Here is a 26,066-nt window from a genome sequence, read left to right on the forward strand (position 1 = left end):
TAACTATTTCCAGCTGCCAATAATATGGCATAGCCTGTTTTCAGTGACTTGACACCTGTGCCAGACAAATACTCTCACAATCATACTATAAGCTATACTGTATACAGCTTGCAGAAATCACTTTCAACTACTGTTTTTAAAAAGCCAACTATTTCAAAAAGCCTTACAAAAAGTGCAGTGAACCCTGCTAAGTGCTATTGAGGGTGTATTCTATAACTTATATAGTTATATGTGTGTATAGATGTATGCACACATACATACATGCATGTGTATTACCTTGCATCCATTATGGCTGATGCAAGCAAAATTATCAGTTAAGGCCAGAAGGTGCTAAAATAATCTTGTCTGCCCTCCCCCCCTAAGACAGCTAGGAATTGCGGTAAAGAAAATGCTATGGTTTCATAAGAAAACAGGTAAAGGAAATATACAGCTGCTGATACTGATCTGACGAATTTTTAATCAGTGAAATGGAAACTGTGCAATATCACCCAAAGTTGCCCAAGAGTCAGTGTTTCAACAGCTAGTGAGAGCAAATTCTCTCTAAATTAAAAACTGATTTCTGCAAGCCACAACTACATAAGAAATGTTTATTTTTTTAAAAGTTCACAAATCTAGCACTTTTGAGTATTTGTCATTATGTGGTGCAATTTATGCCACAGCAAATATCAGGGCACATTAAAATCAACTGAAATTATTTCTATTAATCTTACCAAATCAACATGCATAAGGGAGTATCAAAACTTTACTAAAACACAAGTGAGGGAGAGCAATAACTGGGCAAAAATGACAAACTTATTGGTTTCCCAGATTTTCAGAAGTTTTCAATGCAGCATAATAAATTATCACCAGTCACTATATCATTAGGTATGTTCAATGCTCTACGGAATAACTTGAATAAAGCCAATGCAATCAGGCATACTATATAAGACAATAACACTTTGCAAAAATATAGTTTTTAAAGATTCAGAATGTGAAAAGTAACTAAATGCAACTTGGTGTCAAAAGCAACATTTTTAAATCACCCCACAACATTCTAACTTATTTCTGTGTAACTGTAAGAGAAAATCAGGCTGAGCTACATGGAACTGTGAAGTGTTTTCAGTATCTGTAAACTTAGTGCTGGTAGTGTCTTGTTGAGTTGCGACTTCTTTCTTCCGTACAAAAAAGGTATAAATATTTTCTGTCCAGAAATCTAGGTAACACATCCCTAGAAGAAATATTCAGAAGCACAGTCCGCTATGAAAGCCCTACAGTCTTCCAAAATTATTCGGCTGGTTTGTGTCATGTGATTAGTGATGCACTAAGAAGGTGCCAGATGATAGTCTCTGCAAAAACCTCTGTCCAGAAGGACAATAAAGTTCTCTTACAGCAAGTCCATTTTGGGTCTGTAATGTAGCAGTAGAGGTGCTTTCTGCAAGACAGAAATATCAGATAAGTTAAGAAACAAAACCAGAACTAATCTTTTCAAGTAGGCAAAACTTGTTTCATAACTAAAACTTAAATGAACTATCAGAGCAGCTATCTGACTTGTCAAAATTTCACCAAGATAAAGACAAGATGCAATTTCATCTGTGGAGCTCAAACAAGAGATGAAGAATCCTTTCCCTTTTGTCTCAGGAGCTGATCACCTTAAGATCAGTTCTACCAGGTCTGTTTAACTTGGAAAACCCATTCCCAGTAAGGGAGAAATGCAGATGTCTAGAAAGTAGCATAAGAGCATGTGGTACTTCATATTTAACAGCGCTCACTTGATTCCTCTTCTGTGAATGTATCCATCGCTTTTTTATGAATAAGTAAACTTCTAACATCCACAACATCCTGCACCGAGGAGTTCTGTGTCTCACAAAGAATTGCTTCCTCTTGTTCCGTTTTACATCCCCCACCTCTTTCACTTGAGAATGCAGTTTACAGTTCCCTTTTCCGTGTGACTCACAATTGCATAGATTTCCATGATAAAGGTGAATATTAGACTTGTACAGATGCACATCAATTTGATGCTCTTGTTTGGTTCTCTTCCCCCCCCGCCCCCCCCCAAATCCCTAACATTTGCTTTGTATCCTTTTATATTTACCTACATTGAATTTAAGGTGCTCATTAATCACCTATCACCCAGAACTGGCTTGCTTCAATCCTTTGTCATCAATCTGTCTTCACTATCCTAAATAACCACAATGTTGTCAATGCACTGTTATTGCACTACTCAAATTCCTTTCCAGGTCATTCAGGAACATCATATGAAACAGATTCCAGTAGGATTCCACTCATGAACTCTCTGCATGTCAAAGACTGACCATTGACTTCTATCCTGTGACTCTTACGCAAGTCAATTATTTTTCTATACAAAGACAGAAAAACGCTTCCCTACTCCCACCTGCACCTCTTCTAGATATGCATCCAAAGCCACCAAGTGGTTCTACCTCAGCAGACACTGTAAGCTTGGACTGTGTTGCTTGTCCATTATGAATACTAACTCCTAGTTCAAATATGCCCAAATACACATAACACTGACTCTGTAGGTGTGACTTGCCTCCTAAGTGTTCAATTTTGCAATTCATACTTACACCCATTTCACTTGAGCTGCCATTATTAATGCGATAACTAATACTCATAATGAATGCCCCACTGTTTACTATTTAGTTTCAAGGAAGTTGTTTAAAGAAACCACAATAAGTAAGTCAAAGATGTACTCAAACATTTTTAACCAGCCTTGTTTATGCCTACTAAATGCTGCTAGAATTTTCCTTAACTAAGGCAGACAAGCATTGAAATTACTGCCTCTCCTTTAGAAGTAAAACAGCCTTCCTGAGCTACAGAAGAGAATGGTGTTGAAAATTTCTGCCTTTTCTGCATCACAATCAATTTCCCCACCTACGTGGATGAAAACCAGTTTTACCTGAAATAGCTAAAAATAATACTTTCTTGTGGCTTCCACTTCCTTTGCCAGACTTGATAACAATTTGACAGTTCACGCAGTGTTCCCTTTTCCCTTGCAATTAATACTTAATTCCCCTTTCCTTCATTTTCTTGGAAACAAAATTAAAGTATCTTTTTATCAAGTTTGCAGTTACTGCAGTATAGTTCCAAATGATGCCTATTTTATAAACATTTTATTTGGCCACTTCATGATTTAATTGGAACCACTGTGTCATACCTTAAATCTCCATCTAGTAACAACTACAAACTTGAGCGTGTGGTCCTTGCCAAGAATCTCTTCATTGCATAATATGTCCAGCTGACAAAACAAAGACAACAGTTAATTCATTGGGACGCAGTACATGAAACAACACATTTCAGATAATACTACCAATGTTTGACAAGATTTTTCTTCTCTGAAGACACTGGAACCGTTCATCTTGCAGTTGCTCTGCAGACAAAAATAGTACCAGGACAGAAAAGAGAACGTCTTTTCTCAACATAAAGTGCTGAAAGACCATGTCTGTGCACACCAAGGAAACATTGTGTGAACTGGACTTAACTGTTTGATTTAGCTTCCCGAGTAGTCCTAATGCCCTTTCACAAAAGCTTTACACGCTTTTAAAAAAGGTACAATAAAATGATCAAGGAGACAGAGTTCACAAGTCTCAAAGACAGCTCTGTTATTTAACATAGTATGAAAGTTTTTTACCAACACCAGCAAGGTGGCTTTCTGCTACAAGGATACATTTTTTAAAAATACTGTCCGCCACCTCCCTCATATACTATATTTATGGGTTTTTTGCAGATACCTAATAGCTATTTTTACTTTTCTAGCTCAGTGTTGAAAGATCTTGATATTAGAAACAGTGACGATATAAACATAAAAACATGGGGCTCATATGACTACTAATCAGCTGAACATGAACTAAAACAGGGAACATGGATGAAAACAGTAAGTTCCACCAAGGTAGCTTATATTAACAACGCTTTACCACACAGCCCAGAAAGGCCTAAATGTGCATGCAGTCCACTTACATGGCTTATCTAATTGGCAATAACTCAAATCTGCTGTAGTCTATAGCAACCAACCAAGTGCCCATAAGCTTAAATGCTTCTACTGTGTACCTGTTCCTTGGTACTGGTACACCGATTACACCACAATTTATGCACTTTTTAAGAAGGTAGGGAGGGATAGCAAATGAATAAACAGTACTCCTGAAAGTTTGTTCCTTCAGTAAAAGCCAAGCAGGTTGTTAAATCACAGACTGGCACAGTGGAATGGAGGGCTTAAACAGACACACACAAAATAACATCCCCTTTTGAACAGTGATGGTAGCTATGTTGCTGCTACTGTTGGGCCACAGACAGGAGTCAACCACTTCCAAGCCAGCTGAGGACAAGACAGGAGATACCGTTTTGTTTCAGGAAGACTAGCAGAGTTTGGGGACATAATCCAACCATAAGACACAGTGTTGGTTTGAAGCGTACAGAAGCTAGGAAGGAAGACTGATACAGGTGCAAATTGGCTGTTGAAAAGTTTGAGCAGAAAGGTGTTGACACATCGGACTGGAGAGCAGATGATTTGATTTGAATGAAAAGTCTTAATGAAATTCAGTGAATCAGTGACATAATGTGGGGTTGGAAAATGTCAAGCTGAGTCAATTGAGATGTCTAGAGACTGTGACCAAGGCCCAGCAAAGCAGTAAACAGAGGCTGCATTCATAGGTTCGCTGCTGTTAACTTCAAATCTGAACCAGGAGAAGTGCAAAGAATTGCCTTTCTTTCTGTACCTTTCACCATAAATTCTTCCCATGATTCCAAGTATTCCCTGCAAAGGAAGGGAAAAGTAGGTATCTGATAACACTCTGGTCGTGGCAGGCAGCAACTTCAGGTTGAGCTTCACTGAGAGCATAGAAAGCAACAAAATATTTTTGGTGCATTCTCTTAAGCTGGGCTTCAGTAGTGTTAATGTGTTTGTTACTGCCTGTCCCCTGCACTGAGTGTGAAATCTCTGACAGAGTGGGGTATACCTGACTACAAGCTGTCAAACAAAGCACCTTGCCAGAGTCCATTTCAACACACATGGAAGCACATAACCAAGCATTTTAGCTCAACTATTTATATATGGACATGAAAAGATGCACTGCAAACTAAGTGGCAAGTCCTGTATAGACCCAGGAAAGGACAAGAAAATGGCTACTTAACATATAATTAAAGAAATGGTGTATGCTTCTGTTTTCTGAAAATAAAATCAGGCTAAAAGACATTCCTTTGCAAAGGAACAATCCCACACTTTTCGTAAGGTTTTTATATCTGCAAAATCATTTTAAAAAATTAAAATATTACCTCATTAAAAGAAGAAAGGTTAAGTTTTTTGGCAATGAACTTCTTTAGATGCAAGACTGTTGCTTGTGCTGAGCAACGAATCCATTTTCGTTTCAATCCACGCAATTTGCTGCTATTGCATTCCAAGCAGATGCTTACCTTCAGGAAAAAGCAAAACAGTCAGGGTGGGCTGGAACAATTTTCTGCAGTCCTCATTATGTATTCCATATGAAGGTTTTATTAATTCAACAAAATGAAAAAGTGCAGTACTAGTATTCCTTAAACTGAAATGCCTGTAGTCCTATTAAAAAAAAATTTCTAACATCTTGTCAGTTTAGTGATAAGCACTACTGCAACCAAAACAGATCTAGACAAAGAAGTTCAAGAAATAATTTTTGATGTTGGAACAAGGCTGCTCCAGTCTGAACTCACAGGCTGCCAGTATCTCAAGAGGACCCTATGCCAAAAGCTATAGTAAGATAAACAGTAAGAATACCATTGCCAATTTTTAATGATTGCTTCTAACGTAACTTCTTGCTTTTAATGCAACTGCTAAATGCAGTTTAAAACAGATTTTTAACATGTTTAAAAAAGAATTTAAAGTTTTAAAAGAATGGATACAAATGACATAACAAATTTTTAAAATTATAAAGATTATCCCCCAAAAGGTCTCTCTAATTTCTATGCTTCAATTCTCTAATTTCTATGCTTCAATTCTCACTTCTTTTCTCATCCAGCTATATATTACTTAGTCTAAGCCCTTTGTGATGATTTACTTTATGCACTAAGAGGATCTAGTACTAGGTGCAATCCTTTGACAGTTCCCTTACATCATAATTGAAAAGAAAATTAATCCAAGTTTAATTTATTCTGGACACACACAACAGGAAAACATAAAAGGGATGGCTTGTTCAAACATGCTTTGTGTTTAAAACTTAATGGTGAACTTCCTGGCTTTCATACTATTTTTATGGTATAGGGCTAACACTGTCTTAGTATTACAGGTTGAAAACAAAACAAATAGCAAGTTAGTAAAAGTGCAAAAGGTTTCATTTGTAATTATTGATATGCAATTCAGCTCAATGTATCACAATAACAGTGGGATACACTCCTTCAGAAGGGGGGCCAAATAACCTGAATTTGTTTTGAAAGCAAATAAATACTTAGGAAACTCATAAACAGTCAGAACTATCAAATCTTAATGCAAATGTCTTTAATGTATTCTCCATTCCTGCCAAAACCCAAAGATGAAACTCATGCTTACACAAACGCATTCGGCAACACTGCATCTTGTTTGTATGAGAGGACAGAAAAAGTAGCTTGAAACAGTTATTTTTCTTCTCTGTTAGCTTACCAAAGCACTAAAGCTAAAATACAAGATAAAACTAAAACACGCCCTATGAGCTCACCTGTTCATCACTTCGGTGGTAGTCATTATCTTCTTCCTGTTTTTCCTCTGAAGTTTCTTTGTTTGAATTTTCATCTGTTTTAGTTTCACCTTAGATAAGAAACCAGATATATGGGATAACACTCAGCAGCAGTTTGTAATGCTAATATGATTAAAACAGCATAGTTCAGGACTGCAATACAGAATAAACTCTGATTTTCCCTACACTAGCTGCCAACAGCCCCATGCATGAAAGAGAGGAATACATATAGAGCACAACCTTCAGTTCAACTGCTTGCAGCCCAGAAGCTGGGCAATTTCACAGAATCCCCAATGCAGGCACTACTATGGAGATCTCCTTCACCAAGAGTTATATGCCGTGACCAGCTAAAAAGAAAGATTCTGTGCACAAACAAGGGACAAAGCAACAATCCTATGCTCACTGTATTGTACAGTGCTATAAAACAATTGTGATTGTAATAAACCAACTAGGCACATTCCTCCCACAGGTCTGTTGATCAATTTACTAGCCATCACCTGCCCAAGACAGAATAAATAAAGGATCATTTACCATTTCGATGGGAATCTAGGTGCTGTTTTGTAGAACATGTCTCCCCTTTGATGTCCCCTGGAACTTCCATGCCCAGTTTGTGATAAAACTCCCTTTGCTTTTTCATTTCCGCTGTTTAAAATTGTAAATATTAATCCCTGTAATAAAGTTCTAATGCAATATTTACGAAGTTATTCCAAATCCCTTCCCTCTTAAGTGAAACAGGCTTGCAAACAAGTAGTGGCATTGTCAGTATTTACTACTCCTCTATCTCTGCTATTGTATCGAGTCATACCTCATCTTATTTTTCTGAGTTAGAACACTATGAAGTCATCTGTATAGCTACTATTATAGCATTCCTATTAGAATAAGATAGTATTTAAAATACTATACCTTATTTTGAATCCCTCCCACAATATTTCAGTCAAACCATTGTTTTTGAGTTTTTATTTATAGTTCTGATTTCCATATGCCAGAAATAATTTTTAAATACTCAATTTAATCTTATTGATGTTTGAGAATGTTCTGGTTTTGCAGCTTACGTGGATTAAAATACTCTATTTAAATGAAAGTTGTAACATACATTAAGACAAAAAATTACTGAGCAGTTACTATAAAGTACTTCTGTAGTTGAACAGATCCAGTCTCATGAAAACAAACTGAAAGTTACCTGCTAAGAAAGGACTCTCACAGTAGCAGAAACTTCACTGAAACTAAAAGCTGTTCTGCATTACGTTCTACCTCTGAGAATTCTAGAAAGCTGGCACAACAGGTTTAAGCACAGTTTAACAAGAACAAATGAGAGTTACAGTGTGCCAACATTCAAAAGTTGAACTACTATTCTGCTTTACATAATACTAGTTTTCGAAGAAATATCCCATCTTTCCTCCCACTACCCTCACCCCCATTTGCTGCTAGTACAGGTATGAATGTAAACTAACCACTAGAAATGACACAAATGAAGGCATACGGTTTTCCATTTTATTTTTCTTCAGTTCCCCTCCTCCATTTTCATCACCTGAAACTTTTTTTTTTTTTTTTTTTTAAGTGTTAACAAGTATGTGCAAAATGACCTCTAAAAAAGGTCTTACCACAACTTACCTTCTTGGAGGCCTGGCACAAGTTTGTAAACGATATCTTGCATTGTTCTGTCATGACTAGCAAGAAAAAAAAACAAAATCAAAAGTTTAAGTCAACCATCTTGATTCAAAACACTTCTCTTAAAAAAATTCCAGTATTAAATTGATGTGAAATCTCTAAATTCACCTAAGAAGAATTTCGATTCTCAAATCAGTATTTATATCAAACAAGAGAGGACAGTAACATGAAACAAGTTATGAAAAAGTACAGGCTAAGACAGAAAGCCAATAGAAGTTTGAGGAAGAATAGTCTTGGACATGTGGAGGATGATGCCGCATGGAACATGGCCTCCTGCATCAAGGCAAGTATGTCACTAAATCTCAAAATTCTCTGATAACTTTGAGGTAAACTCATTTTTATTACAAAAGAATCAAGCATAGTCTGTTTCTTACCCCTTACAGACTCATCTCTCACATTTCTAGAGGACATATTTATCTTTACTATGCTTCTCCAAAAATGCAAGAAAACAGTTCACAGAAAAAGACCACAACAATAAAATTTTACTTTGTTCTTAAAAGCCAACATTTTAACTGTAAGCAACATTATGTACCTACACAGGCTTCGGAGCTAGTGTGGCTCAAATAAAAGAAAGGTAATAATCCCACTGGAACTGGAGCAGCAGGACCGGTTAAGAGTCTAAACTTTAATTCACAGCTTACCTAGAAAAAATTCTGTTTCAGTCTAAAATAAGTCACTGTCTGAAAGAAACAAAATATTACCCTAAATTTCAATTGATAAAGAAAATCAGAAACATTTCAAGTGTCTGTCTCAGCTGCTGCAAGGTCATTACCCCAATAGAGCATGCAATACCAAATCCTGAATCTGACTTAAATAGAAGAGGCTTACAAGAGTAGTCTCAGGCTTCTCATCACCTGACATGAGCACTTCACAGCATTGGAGACCAGTGAACAAGTACAGAAATGGTGACAAATCAAGAGATTTACAATCAACCATTACAGTCTTGTAAGTAGCACTACAAGAAGAATCAAAATATCATTAATTCTAAATTCATGTCATTTCAACCAGTAGCAATCCAATTTACACAGGCTGGGATTTTCAAGTGTCACATATGGATTGCAGGAACATCTCCAAAAATATTTTAGCATAAACGAGTAAATCAGCCATCACTATTAGATTAGAGGTGAGAATTTAACAGCATTCAGCAATGTGAAATAGGAGACACATTTGGGTTACCTATTTTCCAGATAAAGGGAGATGAACAGGAGTGCAAATCTACATTCTAAGACATATTGTGAAACTCCTGACTGTCCATTCTTTATTAAAAAAAAATATATATATCCGAAAGTAGGCTGGGCAAAGGCCGTTTCAGTCATGAAGGGGCAGTATTTTATAACTAGTTCAGGCAAAATACTTCCTTTGAAGTGTATTCAATGACCAAAACCAAGTAGCAAGTTCCTTTGTAGCTGTTCTCAATTTGATGTTGTTTCCTGGCCCCTTTCGGCACAGAAAACAAGCTTCTGAACCAAGGCACTGGTGTATTCCTGTAGCTTTACAGAAGACAAACATGCTGTCTTAAGTGTCATTTATTCGTTCTTGCCCATTGGCATCTACTTGTCCCTTCAAAGCATACACTCATATAGGGTGTTATCAGTGTATCATATAACACATTATCAGTGTACACTATTATTCTTCAAACACAGTTATAGCATAACTAGTTTCAGGCTCCTGAATCAGGATCAGCTTGAGCAATGTAAGCATGTATAGAACATCAAGAGTTTTCTGTACAAGCGAAGAGAAATCAGACTCGTTTTCTATAAGCATTGCTTCAGAAGTTGTTACAGAACTGAGAAAGGCACATTTAAAACTGCCACAAATGAAAGCAAACTCTTTATAAAGGTAAGGCAAAACACTACTTGATATGCAACAGCTAGTGCAAACATGCTGTCACAATGGATTTTCATCAGCAAAAGTTACTACAGTTCAGTAAAATGAAAGGAAAGCACTGAAGGAAGAGAAAGGGAATGTCATCTCTGAAAACAAAACAAAACAAAAAACCCCAAAATACTTAGTAAAAAAAAAGGGAAACCGATGAACAAGACCGCATTTGTATTAGGTCAGAAAGTGAGAGCACTCTGTGTAGGGATCAAAATAGAATGAAGGACAAGATTGTTCCATTCTAGAGATTAAAGCCACTCGTCTAGTATTTTTGCTGCTGTATTTTTACCTGTTCCTATGAAATAAACAGATCTTTGAAAGATTAACTCAATAATAAAGCTGACAATTATTTCTCTTATTACTCTGTCAGACACTGAAAAGCACTGTTCAACTGAGACTAATTATTCTGAGGATTTTATAAAAGTGTAATTTCTACAAATGTTTCATTTCTGCAACTTCTACAACCCAAGCATACAACATGAGGAATTACTAAATCCCATTAAAACTCACACAGAAATTAAACAGTAAACTGCTTGCTTTTAAGTCTGGAAGAAGCTAACAGATGTCAAGGAGTTGCAAATTCATAGCAAAGTTTGATCCCGTATGTCCTCAATCACCTTCAAACTTCCTTTTAAATGTTTAATATGCTGATAAGCAAGTAAGAAAATTTAGGAAAAAGCTGTGCTGTATTAAACAGGCTGAAACAGTCTAGAGTGAAGCTAGTTGCACATTTGTTTTCATACTTACCCAATATACTGTAACGGGTGGCTCTGATGTATAACAATTCTACAGGTCGGACAGGTGTTGTTTTCCTCCAAATATTTCACTAGGCAGCTTCTACAGACTGATAACAAGGACATTCGTAATTAAAAAGAAATAAAAGAAGCATAATGAAAAAAAAGTTTGTTTTTATACAGTCACAGAAATGCACCTCACTGAAATTTACAAAGTTCATTTTTTACATGATGTAAGCATGATGTCTAATTATGCAGAATACAGTTTCCAATATCATTCATTAATGTTCTTGATACAGGGAAGTGATGCACTAGAATTAAGGCATCTGTACCTAGCCAGAGTCCTCCTCATAAAACATACAACACACAATCACACTCCAGAATTTACTAGAACAGCAGTTTCTAGCAGGTCAACGTCGTATTCCTTGCAACATTCAGCTTGCACAGATGATATTATAGGAACTGTACGCCATTAAGATACTAAGCCTATTTGCTTTAACCATGGCCACATACAGAAGTAAAGTGTACAATGGCAATGAACCCAACAAAATAATTATTCCAAAGTTGGATAGTTTTTAAAAGAACAGAAAACTTCAAAAAGTGGATATCCAGGTGCTATTTTATTTCTAACTTTCACAGAGTACACTACTTCCACCAGAAAAAAAATTACATGGGCACAGACCTTCAGTATTTGTAAAATGTCCTGGTAGAAGTCGCTAAAGCAGTCATTAATTATAAAGCTGCATGCTTTTGGAACTGTTTCCATATGCATACACACAATTATCTGTATCTCATTCAAAGTAAACTATTTACACTTTCCCCACCCTCCGCCTCCAGAAGCAGTACTCATAATATACACTACTACACAATATTCTGACTCACTTGAAGTTACAACTCAAAATTGTAGGGAAAAAAAAAAGGGGGGGGCAAATAGCTTTTTCTTAAACAGCAGCAGTTCATGTAATTGGCATTAATGCACTCCTTCTTATCACATAAAATGAAAGAATTTCTGTAACTATAGTGCCATCTACCTCTCAGACAAGATGACAGTATAATTAAACAAACACCCGTTAATACCAAAAAAATTATGCAGTAGCACATGAAGCATAGTAAGTTTGCATTCTGCATTGTATTCAGACATTTAAGATGACAGTACTGTTGCTGGTAGAAGTTAGACCAAGCCTCATGGCTTTGCACACCAAGCACAGACCTCACACAGCAGTCTGTTCCAGTGGAGTGCCAGAGCAGGGGATCCATTTGCAGAAGTGAAGCCAAACCCCAGTCCTACCAAGTCAATGAAAGCAGAACCTGACAGTGGAAGCAGGACAGGTATCCTGGGAAGAGTACAGGGACGTTGCCCAGTTGTGTAGGGATGGGGTCAGGAAGGCAAAGGCGCAGCTGGAGCTCAACTTGGCAAGGGACACAAAGAATAATAAGAAGGGCTTCTATAGGTATGTCAGCCAGAAAGGGAAGGTCAAACAACGTGTACCCCCCCGATGAACACGACTGGCGAACTGGTAACAACGGATGAGAAGGCTGAGGTACTCAACAACTTCTTTGCCTCAGTCTTCACTGGCAACCTCTCTTCCCACACCACTCGGCAGGGACTGGGGGAGCAAAGTCCCTCCCACTGTAAGAGGAGATCAGGTTCGTGACCACCTGAGGAACCTGAACATACTAAGTCTATGTGACCTGACGAGATGCATCCCAGAGTCCTGAGGGAATTAGCTGATGTAGTTGCTAAGACACTCTCCATGATAGTATGGCAGACAAGTGAAGTCCCCAGTGACTGGAAAAAGGGAACCATCCCACCCTTTTTTAAGAAGGGTAGAAAGGGAGGATCTTGGGAACTACCGAGCTGTCATCCTTACCTCTGTGCCTGGGAAGATCATAGACCAGAGCCTCCTAGAAGCCATACTAAGTCACATAGAGGACAGGGAGGTGATCCGAGACAGCCAACATGGCTTCACCAAGGGCAAATCGTGCCTGACTAATCTGATGGCCTTCTATACTGACTGCATCAGTGGACCAGGGAAGAGCTACAGATGTCATCTACCTGGACTTCTGTAAATCTTTTGGTACAGTCCCACACAACATTCTTACCTCTAAATTGGAGCAATATAGATTTGATGGATGGCATGTTAGATGGATAAGGAATTGGCTGGGCAGCCATGTCCAAAGAGTCAATGGCTCAACGCCCACATGGAAACCAGTAACAAGTGGTGTCCCTCAAGGGTCCGTACTGGGACCACTACTATTTAATATCTTCATCGCTGACATGATCGAGTGCACTCTCAGCAGGTTTGCAGATGACACCAAGCTGAGTGGTGTGGTTGACATGCCTGAGGGACAGGATGCCATTCAGAGGGACCTGGACAAGCTCAAGAAGTGGACCCATGTGAACCTCATGAGGTTTAACAAGGCCAAGTGCAAGGTCCTGCACCTGGGTCAGGGCAACCTCTGGTATCAATACAGGCTGGGGGGTGAAGGGATTGAGGGCAGCCCTGTGGAGAAGGACTTGGGGGTAATGGTGGATGAAAAACTGGGCATGAGCCTGCAACGTGCACCTGCAACATGCACCTGCAGCCCAGAAAGCCAACTGTATCCTGGGCTGCATAAAAACAAGCATGGCAAGCAGGTCGAGGGAGGTGATTCTGCCCCTCTACTCTGCTCTCATGAGACCCCACCTGGAGTACTGCATCCAGCTCTGGAGTCCCCAGTACAAGAAGGACATGGACCTGTTGGAGCAGGTCCAGAGGAAAGCCACAAAAATTATCAGAGGGATGGAACACCTCTCCTATGAGGAAAGGCTGAGATACTTGGGGTTGTTTGGTCTGGAGAAGAGAAGGCTCTGGGGAGACCTTATTGTGGCCTTTCAAAACTTAAAGGGGACTTACAAGAAAGACGGGAACAGACTTTTTAGTAGGGCCTGTAACAATAGGACAAGGGGTAATGGTTTTAAACTAAAAGAGGGTAGCTTTAGACCAGATATAAGGAAGAAATTTTTTATGATGAGGGTGGTGAAACACTGGAACAGGTTGCCCAGAGAGGTGGTAGATGCCCCATCCCTGGAAACATTCCAGGTCAGGTTGGACGGGGCTCTGAGCAACCTGATCTAGTTGAAGATGTCCCTGCTTATGGCAGGGGGGTTGGACTAGATGACCTTTAAAGGTCCCTTCCAACCCAAACCATTCTATGATTCTATGACACCTTCTAAAACAACTTCTCATTTCAGTACATCTTCCAGCTTGGACTAAGTATACACTAACTCCTCCTAAACTGAACTCATCACAAGTTGGCTCAGGTTCTGGCAGGTTTATTAGTCTAAGCACAGCATCCAAATAAATGCAACTAGTAGCTTATGGAGGGTGCTGCAGTCATCTAGATTGGTTTTCTTTTCACAGGGTCAAGTTGGCATTAATAAACTCTCCTGAAACTGGAAGTCCTAGGGATATGGGACAGCCAATATGGGAACCATTCTAGGGTCTGAAACAATAGTATTACTAGAGTTTTTCCATTACCTAGGATTTCCAAAGTCTTCAATCTCCGTTTACCCAGATACTTGGGCACTGATTGTACACCTGAACTGAGCTGTACATTTTCTGGTTACTTTTACAGTACACATAAACATACCAGAGAACTTTCTTTAGAAAAGGAACAGGCAAGGTTAATCCTCACTCACTTTTTTTTTAAAAAATAGTTTCATTCCTCTTGACTTTTTAAATTTCTCTATCTAGTTCATGAAATACAGTTGGTCTTTCATCATCCTCATGAACCCACAAAACAATACCTTTCATAACATATGAGGCTTTCCCTTTCATAACATACGAGGACAGCTTTCACACGTAAACACTAATGAAACTCAAATTACAAACGTAAAAGTTTAACAAGACCTGCTGTCGTGGTTTAGGCGTAGCCAGCAACAAAGCACCACGCAGCTGCTCACTCACTCCTTATCCCCCCGCCCCGCCCCGCCCCGCCCCCCCCCCCCCCCCCCCCCCGCCCCCGGCAGGATGGGGAGGAGAAAATACAACAAAAAGCTCCTGGGTCAAGACAAGGACAGGGAGGGATCACTCATCACTTATGGTCACAGGCAAAAACCAGACTCGATTTAGGGAAAAATAAATCAATTTAATTTGTTACCAATCAAATCAGAGTAGGATAATGAGAAATAGAACCATATCTTAAAAACACACCTTCCCCTCAACCCTCCCTTCTTCCTGGGCTCAGCTTTGCTCCCGATTCTTCTACCTCCTCTCCCCCTCAGGCAGCACAGGGGGATGGGGAATGGGGATTGCAATCAGTTCATCACACGCTGTTTCTGCCTCAGGGGGAGGACTCCTCACACTCTTCCCCTGCTCCAGCATGGGGTCCCTCCCACAGGGGTCAGCCCTCCATGAGCTTTTCCAACACGAATCCATTCCACAGGCTGAAGTCCTCCATGAACTGCTCCAGCGTGGGCTTTCCCATGGAGTCACGGCCTTCTCCAGGCCCAGCCACCTGCTCCGGCGTGGGGTCCTCCACGGGCTGCAGGGGAATCTCTGCTCCACCGTTAACCTCCCTGGGCTGCAGGGGCACAGCCTGCCGTCTCACCATGGGCTGCAGGGGAATCTCTGCTCCGGCGCACCTCCTCCCTCTCCTTCTTCACTGACCTCGGTGTCTGCATGGTTGCTTCTCTCACACCCACTCCTCTCTTCACCACAGCTCCAATTTAGCAGTCTTTCCCCTTCTTAAATATGCTATCACAGAGATGCTACCACCAGTGCTGATGGTGGCCTTGGCCAGCGGTGGGTCCGACTTGGATCCGGGGAAGCTTCTAGCAGCTTCTGACAGGAGCCACCCCTGTAGCCCCTCTACCGCTATACAAACCCCCGCCACGCAAACCCAACACACTTGCATATATCTGCTAACCTAGAATTCTAACCAAGAAACAGATGTAAACTAGGAAAGACTTAACACTGAGTTACTACTAATGCAGCTTTTATTTACTGACTTATAGGCCTGCCTGTCACCAACAAACTAAAGATATAGCAGAGAAACAAGTAGGAACAGGAGCATAAAAGCTTGTTTTCCCCTGAATTCTGTTTTACAGAAGTTGGCCCTGTCCCTCCAAAGAACTGGTCCTGGTCCTCCAAATTAATCTCACCAAAGGACTCAAGCACTACATTTACTACTGAAGAGTCTCTGAATGTCTGAAGGACAGGAAATTATAGAAAAACAAAAAAGATAAGAAAACTGTGCAGTCCTGAGTAGAAACAGAAAGAAAATTTCAAGGTAGTATAATTCAGCATAGAATTCACTATCTCAACAGACAGGGCACTTTTAGGGTAGATTTTGCAAGGATGCTTTTCCAGGAACATATTAGCATTAGTTATTAGCATTAACATACACAATACAAACGATGCCAACATGTACAAAGTTTTTTAAACAGACAGGGCTGTGTGCCTCTTCTCAGAAAACTGTAATTCTACAGGACACACACTGAAGTAGTAGTCTGAAAATATAAACAGCCAAAATAAGGCTGTTTATATATAAACAAAAATAAGCCAAAATAAGCCACAAGGAAGAAAAAAGAAAAAAAAAAGAAAAAAGAAGAAACACAAGCTAGCAATGAGCATTTGAAGCAAGGCTTTGCAATGCAATGGCTTTTGAAGCAAGCACTGTAGCACTGTGGATTAATCTAAAAATTTTCTCCATAAGAAAAATGTAAGAAATGGTGTAGATGATGTCAGTTGAGAGGTTTTTGTGGGTTTGGGTGGTTTGGTTTTTTTTTTTCCCCAAAAGAACAATGAAAAATGACCCTCTAGCTCTGCCAGCCATGTTCACTTGTTATAATACTGCTTTTGTATATAATCTTGTTAATAGCAGCCGTAAAGAATTTGGGGCAAAACTAAGCAGAAGTCTAGCTTAAGGATCTCTAAGCTCCCAAAAGAACACTATGGAAATTAGCATGTGAAACAGATGCAGAAGGGACATGAGAATAACCAAAATGACATGGAAGCGTGACAAGAACAATGAACTCAAAGCTGATGAACAGAACTTCTAAATTAAATACAATGGAAAATGTAATCTCTGCCAAATCACGAGCATTGTATTTCCCCTTTGTAAGACATTTTAGGTGAAGAATAAGTCCACTGAAACTTTCATTTTGTGGAGATGAATCCACTGCCACCAAATAATTCCCTTCCAAGAACATTTAGGACTATGAGTCATTAAGCTACTCAACCAACATACTAGCTTTATCAGAATAAGAGTAAAATACTGTGACAGAAGCATTTAAAAACATGGGATGTTTGAAGTTGCATGGCAAATACTATTTAATAGACTAATACAGGTGCATATAAACAAAACAAATTATATTCTAAGCTCTGAGCAGATAAAACTGGACAAATGCAAGCTCCTGGGTGACAAGGACATGTTGGTAAATTGCAGGCATTCTGAAGACACAGCTAGAAAAAATACTTTTGGTAAAACCCTGTAATGTAAGGTGTAAAGCCATCGATGTGGCTGCTACAGAGGATATTTAATGTCACTACAGCAGGCCTTCTGGACTGAAGGTTAATTCCTCAGCTGATACCTACCTTGGCAAAGGAAACTGAGGATCAGAACAGATTCAAGACAGCAAATAGTTTTGGAGTTACCACTTTGGACTATAAGGGTGCTTCTCCTCAGAAGGAATCTTTCCAGATCTTTCGTTGGAACTGTGCTAATTTGCAAGGTTTCCATCAGAATATTGCAAACCCTAGCACCCCTATCCCACGATGTCAACAACAAAGATGCTGGGATGGACTTACAGCTTCAGTTTTCTTGAAGCTCAAGGCTTTGCAAGCTACTAGGGCATACTTCACTGATGTGAAACTAGAAATTCACAAAGTAACATAACAACAAACTACCACCTCATCACAATATTATGGAACAAAAGCTTATTTCTAGGGTACAATACAATATGGCTGCTTTCTGCAGAGGAACAGTAGAGCAAGAGACATTTGGAAGGCTCCAGGTGGAGAACATATGCTATGTCAACTGTCACAAAGAGAGAACTAGGCATTCCACATTCCTTTAGCAGGAAGACAGACTGTATTCTTGAATGCATACATTACCACTAATTGCATATGGCTTCAAGTTTGTGCAGTGCAGCTTTAATGTTCTCTTCATTTGCTTTGTTAAAAAAGCAAATAATTTGTTAAAAAAGCAGTGTCTAGTAAAGCACGCATTATTTTGGCTGATGCACACTAGATTTTTTAATTTCAACTGAAAACCATTAAAACATGTTGCACATCAAGTTAAAAAAAACCCGAAAACAATTTCTTTAACTTAATTATACTTCTACTTACAAGTATGTAAGCATTCTGTTACAGTAGTAGCATCAATCAGGTATCCATTGCACAGACGACAGGTTATATGGGCATTAATGTCCCAAAGCTTAATCTTTCTTGTTAGCATCTTTGGTGTCTGCAGAAAAGACATATCATAAAGTAACATAGCTGTAGTGATCATGTAAAAGTTATTTGGGAATAAATGATTAACTAGAATTAACCCTAAAGATATGTTTATACAGCTTTAGGCTCTCATATACTGTATATGTGCGTGCACACAGACACGCACAATGATAGCACTAACTTTTAAAGGACTTCACAGAAGTGAAACAATGTAAAACCCACACTATTTTGCCAGTCAAAATTTCAATAGCATAGAAAACAGTCTTTCTAGGATGCTATTAATAAGTTCCTTTACCAACCAAGGGACTTGGATTTCAGGTGAAACCCTACTATTCTAGTGATCTAAGTCATCACATTCAGTCTAGTAACGGGGGGGGGGAAATCACAAAAATTTGGAGAGACAAAATCCTCAAAGCAATTTGAGAATTGAAAGCATTCTGATAATTGAAAAGTCAAAATAACTAGGTCTGATTTGGCATAGTAGGTTTAACCACACTTTTAAGTGTTTGCCTTGTGCCAGTATGGTTAAAGCATATTTTTGAAGCTGTGTCTCAATAATGGAGCTGAAAAGTAAACCTTCTGAAATTCCATTTTATTTAAACTCAAGTTAATTAAAGAACACGTTCCAAACTAAAATAGTCTCATTGGCAGAGCTGCAGTTTGTTGTACTAAGAAACTTGAACTAGAAAGTTTTTCTCTCTTCAGAGCAAGGGATGGCGTAACCACCATGAAAAGAAAGAAAAATCAGAAATTAAAAATGAAACAGCTCATTTAATGTTTTTTGCAGCAACTCCAGTTGCTTTTAGAGAAAACACCATACAAAGCTCATGCCTTAACAAACAAACCATTACCTTTTAAATACAGCTATATTTTATTTTTCAAAATATATTGAAAAGAAAATTTTACGGTTACCATAAGTTGACAGCATTCAAGTTAATTAACAGAGCCAGCTAAACTGGCTTACAACCCATTAAATTTGGTTCCCGCACTGCAGAAGTCACCAAATTACACTGTTTTCCATTAAAGTGACTTTACTGTCCCTGGCTTACAAATACTAGTTTTCATCTAGCTTAGTTTGGAATACATTTCAGAATTTGAATGGTGACACATGTTCCCCAAATTTCACATAGAAATATCTTAACAAGGTTGTCTGATCTTTAATTTAATTTGTCATATTCTTTTTCTATGTTTAGTGAAGTGGTACTAAGCAAAAAGAACCATCAAAACGCAAACTTTGACACTAATCTGAACCATACCAGCACTGAAAAAGTAGTTTAACCTATGCAAAAGCACATCCAACATGCATTAAAATCTGCATTGTCCGATACAAAAATGACTAGGAAGACTTCCGGTTCTCATGGCTAAGAAGAAGCGACACAAAAATCAAACTTATTTTATGGTATTTGAAACTTCTTAATTAAGCTAGTGACTAGCCATTACAAAAGAACGTGCAACTTCATTTTGCAGTACACAAGATAGGTCAGAATCTACGCTAGGAAACTGAATTACTTTTCTAAATTGTATTTTATAGATTTCTAACCAACTGAAAACCAGCCACATATTAAACCCTTGGAAGTTAGTGCATGAGGTCTCCAGTTAAAGAAGCTACTGCATGAAGTAAATACATTTCTATGGCGCAGGGGAAGAGCTATTCAATGTCACTCTTTAAGAAGAGTTCAGGAGATGGCTTAAAACCACCAGTTAAATAGAAAGTCAGCACATTGGAAAACATAATTCATGACAGGCAAAAGAGAAATTAAGCTACAAGGATACTTAAAAAGGCAGTATCAATACAACTCTAGTTATTTGCCTAGGCAGGATTCAGAAAAAGGTGTTCAGGATCACCACAGACTGAATCCAAAGACTAACATGGCAGAAGAGCCAAAGATATTATGGGGAAGACTGAAGCGAACAAATTATTTATTCTAGAAAAAGCATGACAATTTTTCCCCACTACAGTAGAGACAAGCACTGCCACTAGAAAAAAAACCTGCAACAAACAAAACCCAGTTCAGATGAGGTATGAGAACAATGAATGAACCATACAATAAGGAAGATAAAAACACTACAAAATGGTAATAAAGCACATTGTGCCAGAAAAAGAGGATAGCAAAGATAACACACACTTCACTGACTGAATGGGAAACAAAATCATACACTTTTTGGCAATGGAAAAATACACATCTTCTAGAATATCCAGAGCAAGCCTGTCAAATCAACCTTATGAAAGTTTTATACACCTTTCAAGAATGACATACCCTGTCATTAGACATTTAAAGAACAGAACTGGGAACTATTGGAAGAAGCAACAGAATAGGAACAGGTTTTTCCAGCACATTATACACCTCAGTTTCAAACAAAGACAAAACCAACAGTAGGAGATTTCTCCAGAAGGCCTGATCCACACTGCTATCTTGCAGCTGCTAAAACAAGAGAATGATCTCTTCTCTGCATATGCAGAGGCCCAGACATGGTAGCTTCAACACAGCTTGAATCTCCAATAAGCAATGTAACTTTTAAGGTCTGTAAGCAAGCTGTCAGCATCAGACTCGACTTTAGCCTGCATCTTGTGCAATTGAGACCTGTGTCCTCTAGTCTCAGGAAAAAGAAGAAAATTGGAATGGCTCTCATTTTTCAAAACAGTTAACCCGTAACAATAGGTGGCCTTATTAAAAATAATAAATAAATAAAAGCCAGACCAGTTCATATCTATTTAGAAAGGAAGGGAGGAGCTAGCAACAAAATGGCTATTACCAAGATGTCAGTTCAGTTAGACAACATACTTAAAGACTCAGACTTTGAAGAAAACTTGAATTGCTTCCTAGAGGGAAAGAGGAAGGAAAAAAAAATTAGCAAAACTACTGACATATATAAAGAAGAAACAGAAGGACTAACATTACAGCCTTATATAAGAAATTAAACTCATTAATAACAGCAACAAATTAAAAACATAAAGTAATTCCACATTCATCACCTGCCCTGTATCACTTCAGAGTAAATAACATAATTGCAGATTTCACCATCAACTACTTTCTTATCATTATTAATGTATTTGAAAATGATACACAGTTATAGTACAAAATATGAAGCTAAGCTACCATTCACAATACTTAGGAAGAAACTCTCCATGTGGGTAGATGGCTAATATAGGATGTCTTCCATGTTCCTATCTGGAATACGTTAACTACTATCAACTCAAAAAGGGTACCAGTCTATTTGAACCACACATCTGCTCTTGGGAAGGAGTCCCAACATTCCCATGTTCCTACAGCCTACTGCCAAACAAAAGTTAAAAGTCACTTTCATCATATAAGACAGCCAAGTTCTTGTCACCCCACCAAAAAACCACACCAAACATACTTTTCAAGTATCCATCTATACATTGAAGTACACTGCTGTTGGGGAAAAAAATGCAGATTAAATCTGCACATTAGAAGCAAACAGAAGGTACAAAAAGTTTCCAAGACATTAATGCTGACAAGCATATCTTAAATAAGTCCCCAAGCCCTATTTCTATGTCATCTTAACTCCACCTTAATTACTATAAAGACTACCTGTTATTTCAACATTACGAGTACAGTAACGAATTAAAAATCTATTAATTAAAAATTTAAGATTTTACATCACTCCAATCAGCTTGCAAATTTCAGCTGAAATATTATTTGAGTTTATCAACCAAGCAACTGAAAACCTAGTTAATTTTTTTTTTTTTTAACTGCTGGGCTCCTATGAAAGCAAGATGACATCTATTTTGAGAAAATCTCAGTATCCTTCAGAAGCCTCAGCATCTGTTTTTACTATTTCGGTAGCACTCTCAAAGAGCTACTTTTACCATATGTAGTAACATAAAGAAAGGAGGAAAAACATGTTTACCAGCTGCTGGATTTCTCTGAAAAATTCTGAATGAAGAAGTGACATCCTTCTGCTTAGACTACTGTCGTGGTTTAACCCCAGCCGGCAGCTAAGCACCACACAGCCGCTCGCTCACTGCCCCCCCACCCCTGGGATGGGGGAGAGAATCAGGAAAAAAAAAAAACTCGTGAGTTGAGATAAAGACAGTTTAATAGGACAGAAAGGAATGAAAAACAATGATAATGATAATAATAATAATATGACAATAGCAATACTAAAAGAATTAAACTATACAAAGCAAGTGGTGCACAATGCAATTGCTCACCACTCGTTGACCGATGCCCAGTTAGTTCCCGAGCCGCGATCCCCCCTCCCAGTTAACTCCCCCCAGTTTATATACTGGGCATGATGTCATATGGTATGGAATAGCTCTTTGGCCAGTTTGGGTCAGCTGTCCTGATGGTGTCTCCTCCCAGCTTCTTGTGCCCCTCCAGCCTTCTTGCTGGCTGGGCATCAGAAGCTGAAAAATCCTTGACTTAGTATAAACACTACTTAGCAACAACTAAAAACATCAGTGTGTTATCAACATTCTTTTCCTACTAAATCCAAAACACAGCACTATACCAGCTACTAGGAAGAAAATTAACTCTGTCCTAGCCGAAACCAGGACAACTACTAACACCTTCTGCACATGCAATTAATCCGTGTTAGTTATCTCATACCAACTGGAACTAAACAGCAAGACTACACAATGTCCAAAACATGAAGTTTGACCAAGAACCACCAAGATTAGCCAGCTTGCTTTAACCAACCTATTTTTTTATTTTCTAGGCAAATCCAGGTTTCCCTTTAATACCTTTCCTTTGAAAAAGGGAATGAGAATTTTCCAGATCTGAACTCCAGGTGGTATCTTCCACAAATCTCATCTTCCCATCTCTCAAACAGTGATATGTTGAAAAGAAAGCTAAAATTTAATTCAGAAACTTCCAAAGTAATCTAACCTTAAAAAGAAAAACAACAAAAGTCTAAAACCATCTCTGAATACACATTCCCAAGCGAGCCTGCAGCTTAAGAGCATGGAAATGTTCAGACAACTGGATAAAGCACTGGGCAACCTGGTCTGACCTCATAGCTTACTCTGCTTTGAGCAGCTGGATTACATGATCTCCTGATGTCTTTTCCAACCTGAATTATCCTATGATCCTATGAATTTACTACACTATTACACTACCTTCGCCTATCCATGTGATAGACAAGCTGAATTTCTTACTGTTTTGACTTCTCTCAAGCTGCTCATTGAGTACTTCAAGCAACTGTTATCTAGTCATAATCACATAGACATCAACTCAATGAAGTTAGCATGAGCTGAACATCTAAAATTGTGCTTTAAAAAGAAAACTGGCAGAGTTAGGTTGAGGTTTAAGTCACACACACCAGCCTGAAGTAATAATAGGAGGGGATAATAAGTTTACCTTTCCAAAGCACCACCTAGGCTGATGCCTTCTTGCATAAAATTTTAAAAATCAAAACAAAACAAAACACATATCTCCAAATTGAGACTTCTTTGTTACAGAGACTTTATAAACTCACTAGACTGCACAGCAGTTAGTATCAAAAGCAAACCTCTACAATAAACTGAGACTATTTGAATTTGCCTCATTTTGTAATGTGACCACTGCGTAGAAGATGCATGCTCAAGAGCTTCTGAATCTTTCACAGGATCGCAGCCAAGTTCAGAAGCAAAAGTCTCAAAGAAAGTTAGCATCCTATATAAAAGCAGACAACTTCAGAGGACAGACCAGAATCTGAACATTTACAACATCATTTTCCAAACTTAATAGCCCCTTTTTCCCAGTTGAACACTGCAAACCTTCGGCTCCCATCAAACCTCTATGGCAGTTAGTAGACAACAGAAATATCATACCTTAATTTAGTTTTTAGAAAGCCAAAGCCAAGCAAGGCAGATCTGTAGGACACAGCGGTTCATTAGTCCTTCTACACAGAGTAACCTGCTTAAATAGTAACCTACTACAGCAAGCAATCTCAAATAAACTGTAAGACTTGTAGATAACTTTCTGAGACTCTCAATCCACTAACCTAACAGTGACATTTGATAAAAAAATTAAAGTTTCTCACTCTTTACCCAGCCAACAAGTGAACACTAGAGCCAAAGCACGATCCTTCTCCCTCAAAACCATGTTGCTGGAAAAGGAAGAAGTTACTCTAACTCCTCGGTTGTATAATCACAAAACACTGCTCAACTACAGATCCTTCTTTAAAAAAAAATAAAAAAAACCCAAACAAACAAAACAAAAAAAACCACACAACAAAACACACCAACCTGAGCCTCACCTGTTTTTACAGGAAATGTAAAATACAAAAAAAGTGGCCCCTCAGCAGGTCACATAGATTCACAGGATAATGTAGATTGGAATTAACCTCCAAACTGCTCTAATCCCACCTTGCACTCAAAGTAAGCCCACTTAAATTGAGCTGCTGTGGGTCTATTCCTACTGCATTCAGAAAACCTTCAAGAATGGAGATTCCACAGCCTCTCTGGGCAACCTGTTCCAGGGTCTGACCACCTTCACTGGCAAAAAGTACTCCTACTGTCTCATAGGAATGTCCTGTGTTGCAACTTGTGTGCAATGCCTCTCATCCTACAAGTGTGCACCTCCAAGAATAGTGCGGCACCATCTTCTCGATTTCTGTCCACAGGTGTGTTGAAAATAGCAATAATATCTTCCCTTATTCTTAGCATCATTTTCTTTAGGACCTTTGTAAACACTGCACAAAACCCAGCAACACCAGAATCTCAGTCAATAGCTGAAGAGCCACTTTTAACCCAAGTTGTTAGTACTTCACACTGGGAATTATTTTTGAGTCAGAACAAAACAAATCAGAGCTGTATCACGCCTCAAAAAGAATTAAGACATCCTGTTTAAAAAAAATTAAAACGAGAGCCCTGAAAAGACTGGGTTAGACCAATGTTTCTCTTAGAAAGACAAACAAAGCCTACTTTCCTCAAATCTGCCACTTACGAATCCTGAAATGGATGGGAGACATAATAGAAGAGCTATTCAATTCAATTCAATTTCAAAGAGACTGCTTCCTAACAGCTGTAAAGCAATGAATTATTCAGAAACAACATACCAACAACGGAGAGAGAAGAGGCAGTCTCCTTAAGTGCTGGCACATGAAACCCCAAACAAACACACAAAATATTCCAAACATCCAGCTAACATACAATAATTATGACTTGCACAAAGATTAGTATTTCTTCATCTTGGTTCCAACTGACAGTATTTTATACCACACTGTTGGCATGGCGTCAGCCTCTCACTGTCTGGTAAGTCTTACATCACACCAGGAGGAAGTGAAGACGATTACAGAGGCATCTGGACTATATTCCCAATTGAAAACCAAGCAAACAAACAAAACCCCCACACACAGTCAGGAGAGGTTGGCAGGGAATATGCACATCAGATGGTCAACTGGTTCTGTTCATGCTTTGCTTCATCCACTAAGGCAGTGTTCTATTAAGATCATCAAGCAAAAAGGTGAGCAGTGTATTACAGATCTCTCTACTAAAACTGTGTCACCAGTAAAACAAGCCTGAATGTCTCTGTACAAGCTTTCACCTTTCAAAGAGATTTCAGCACTGAAAACTATTACTCATGCAAGCTTACAGAGCAGATCAGCAGAGGGACTCCTTAGAAGTATGGCCTTATCATTTATATATACACTAATCAGGAATATTTTGGCCTACATGAGGCATACCTCTTAAAACAGCATTTCTTTTCAGAGTCTGCCATCCAGAGACCTGA

General features: G+C 38.6%; 1 protein-coding gene across 3 annotated transcripts; it reads right to left on the minus strand.

Annotated features, from left to right (window-relative positions):
- On the minus strand, positions 1–26,066 carry PCGF3 (polycomb group ring finger 3). 3 transcript variants are annotated; one of them, XM_050913194.1, is made up of 9 exons: positions 26,020–26,066; positions 18,283–18,400; positions 10,962–11,058; positions 8,280–8,335; positions 7,200–7,310; positions 6,651–6,739; positions 5,263–5,400; positions 3,152–3,232; positions 1–1,411 (listed from the first exon to the last, which is right to left on the minus strand). In XM_050913194.1, exons 2-9 carry the CDS (start codon positions 18,389–18,391, stop codon positions 1,364–1,366), a joined length of 729 nt encoding a protein of 242 aa, XP_050769151.1. In that variant the 5' UTR covers positions 18,392–18,400; positions 26,020–26,066; the 3' UTR covers positions 1–1,363. The 3 variants fall into 3 exon arrangements, with proteins under 3 accessions (XP_050769151.1, XP_050769152.1, XP_050769150.1); XM_050913195.1 differs by lacking the exon at positions 5,263–5,400; XM_050913193.1 differs by lacking the exon at positions 26,020–26,066 and having other exon boundaries at positions 18,283–18,415.

Source organism: Gymnogyps californianus, chromosome Z (assembly GCF_018139145.2).
Source record: "Gymnogyps californianus isolate 813 chromosome Z, ASM1813914v2, whole genome shotgun sequence".
NCBI lineage: Eukaryota > Metazoa > Chordata > Aves > Accipitriformes > Cathartidae > Gymnogyps > Gymnogyps californianus.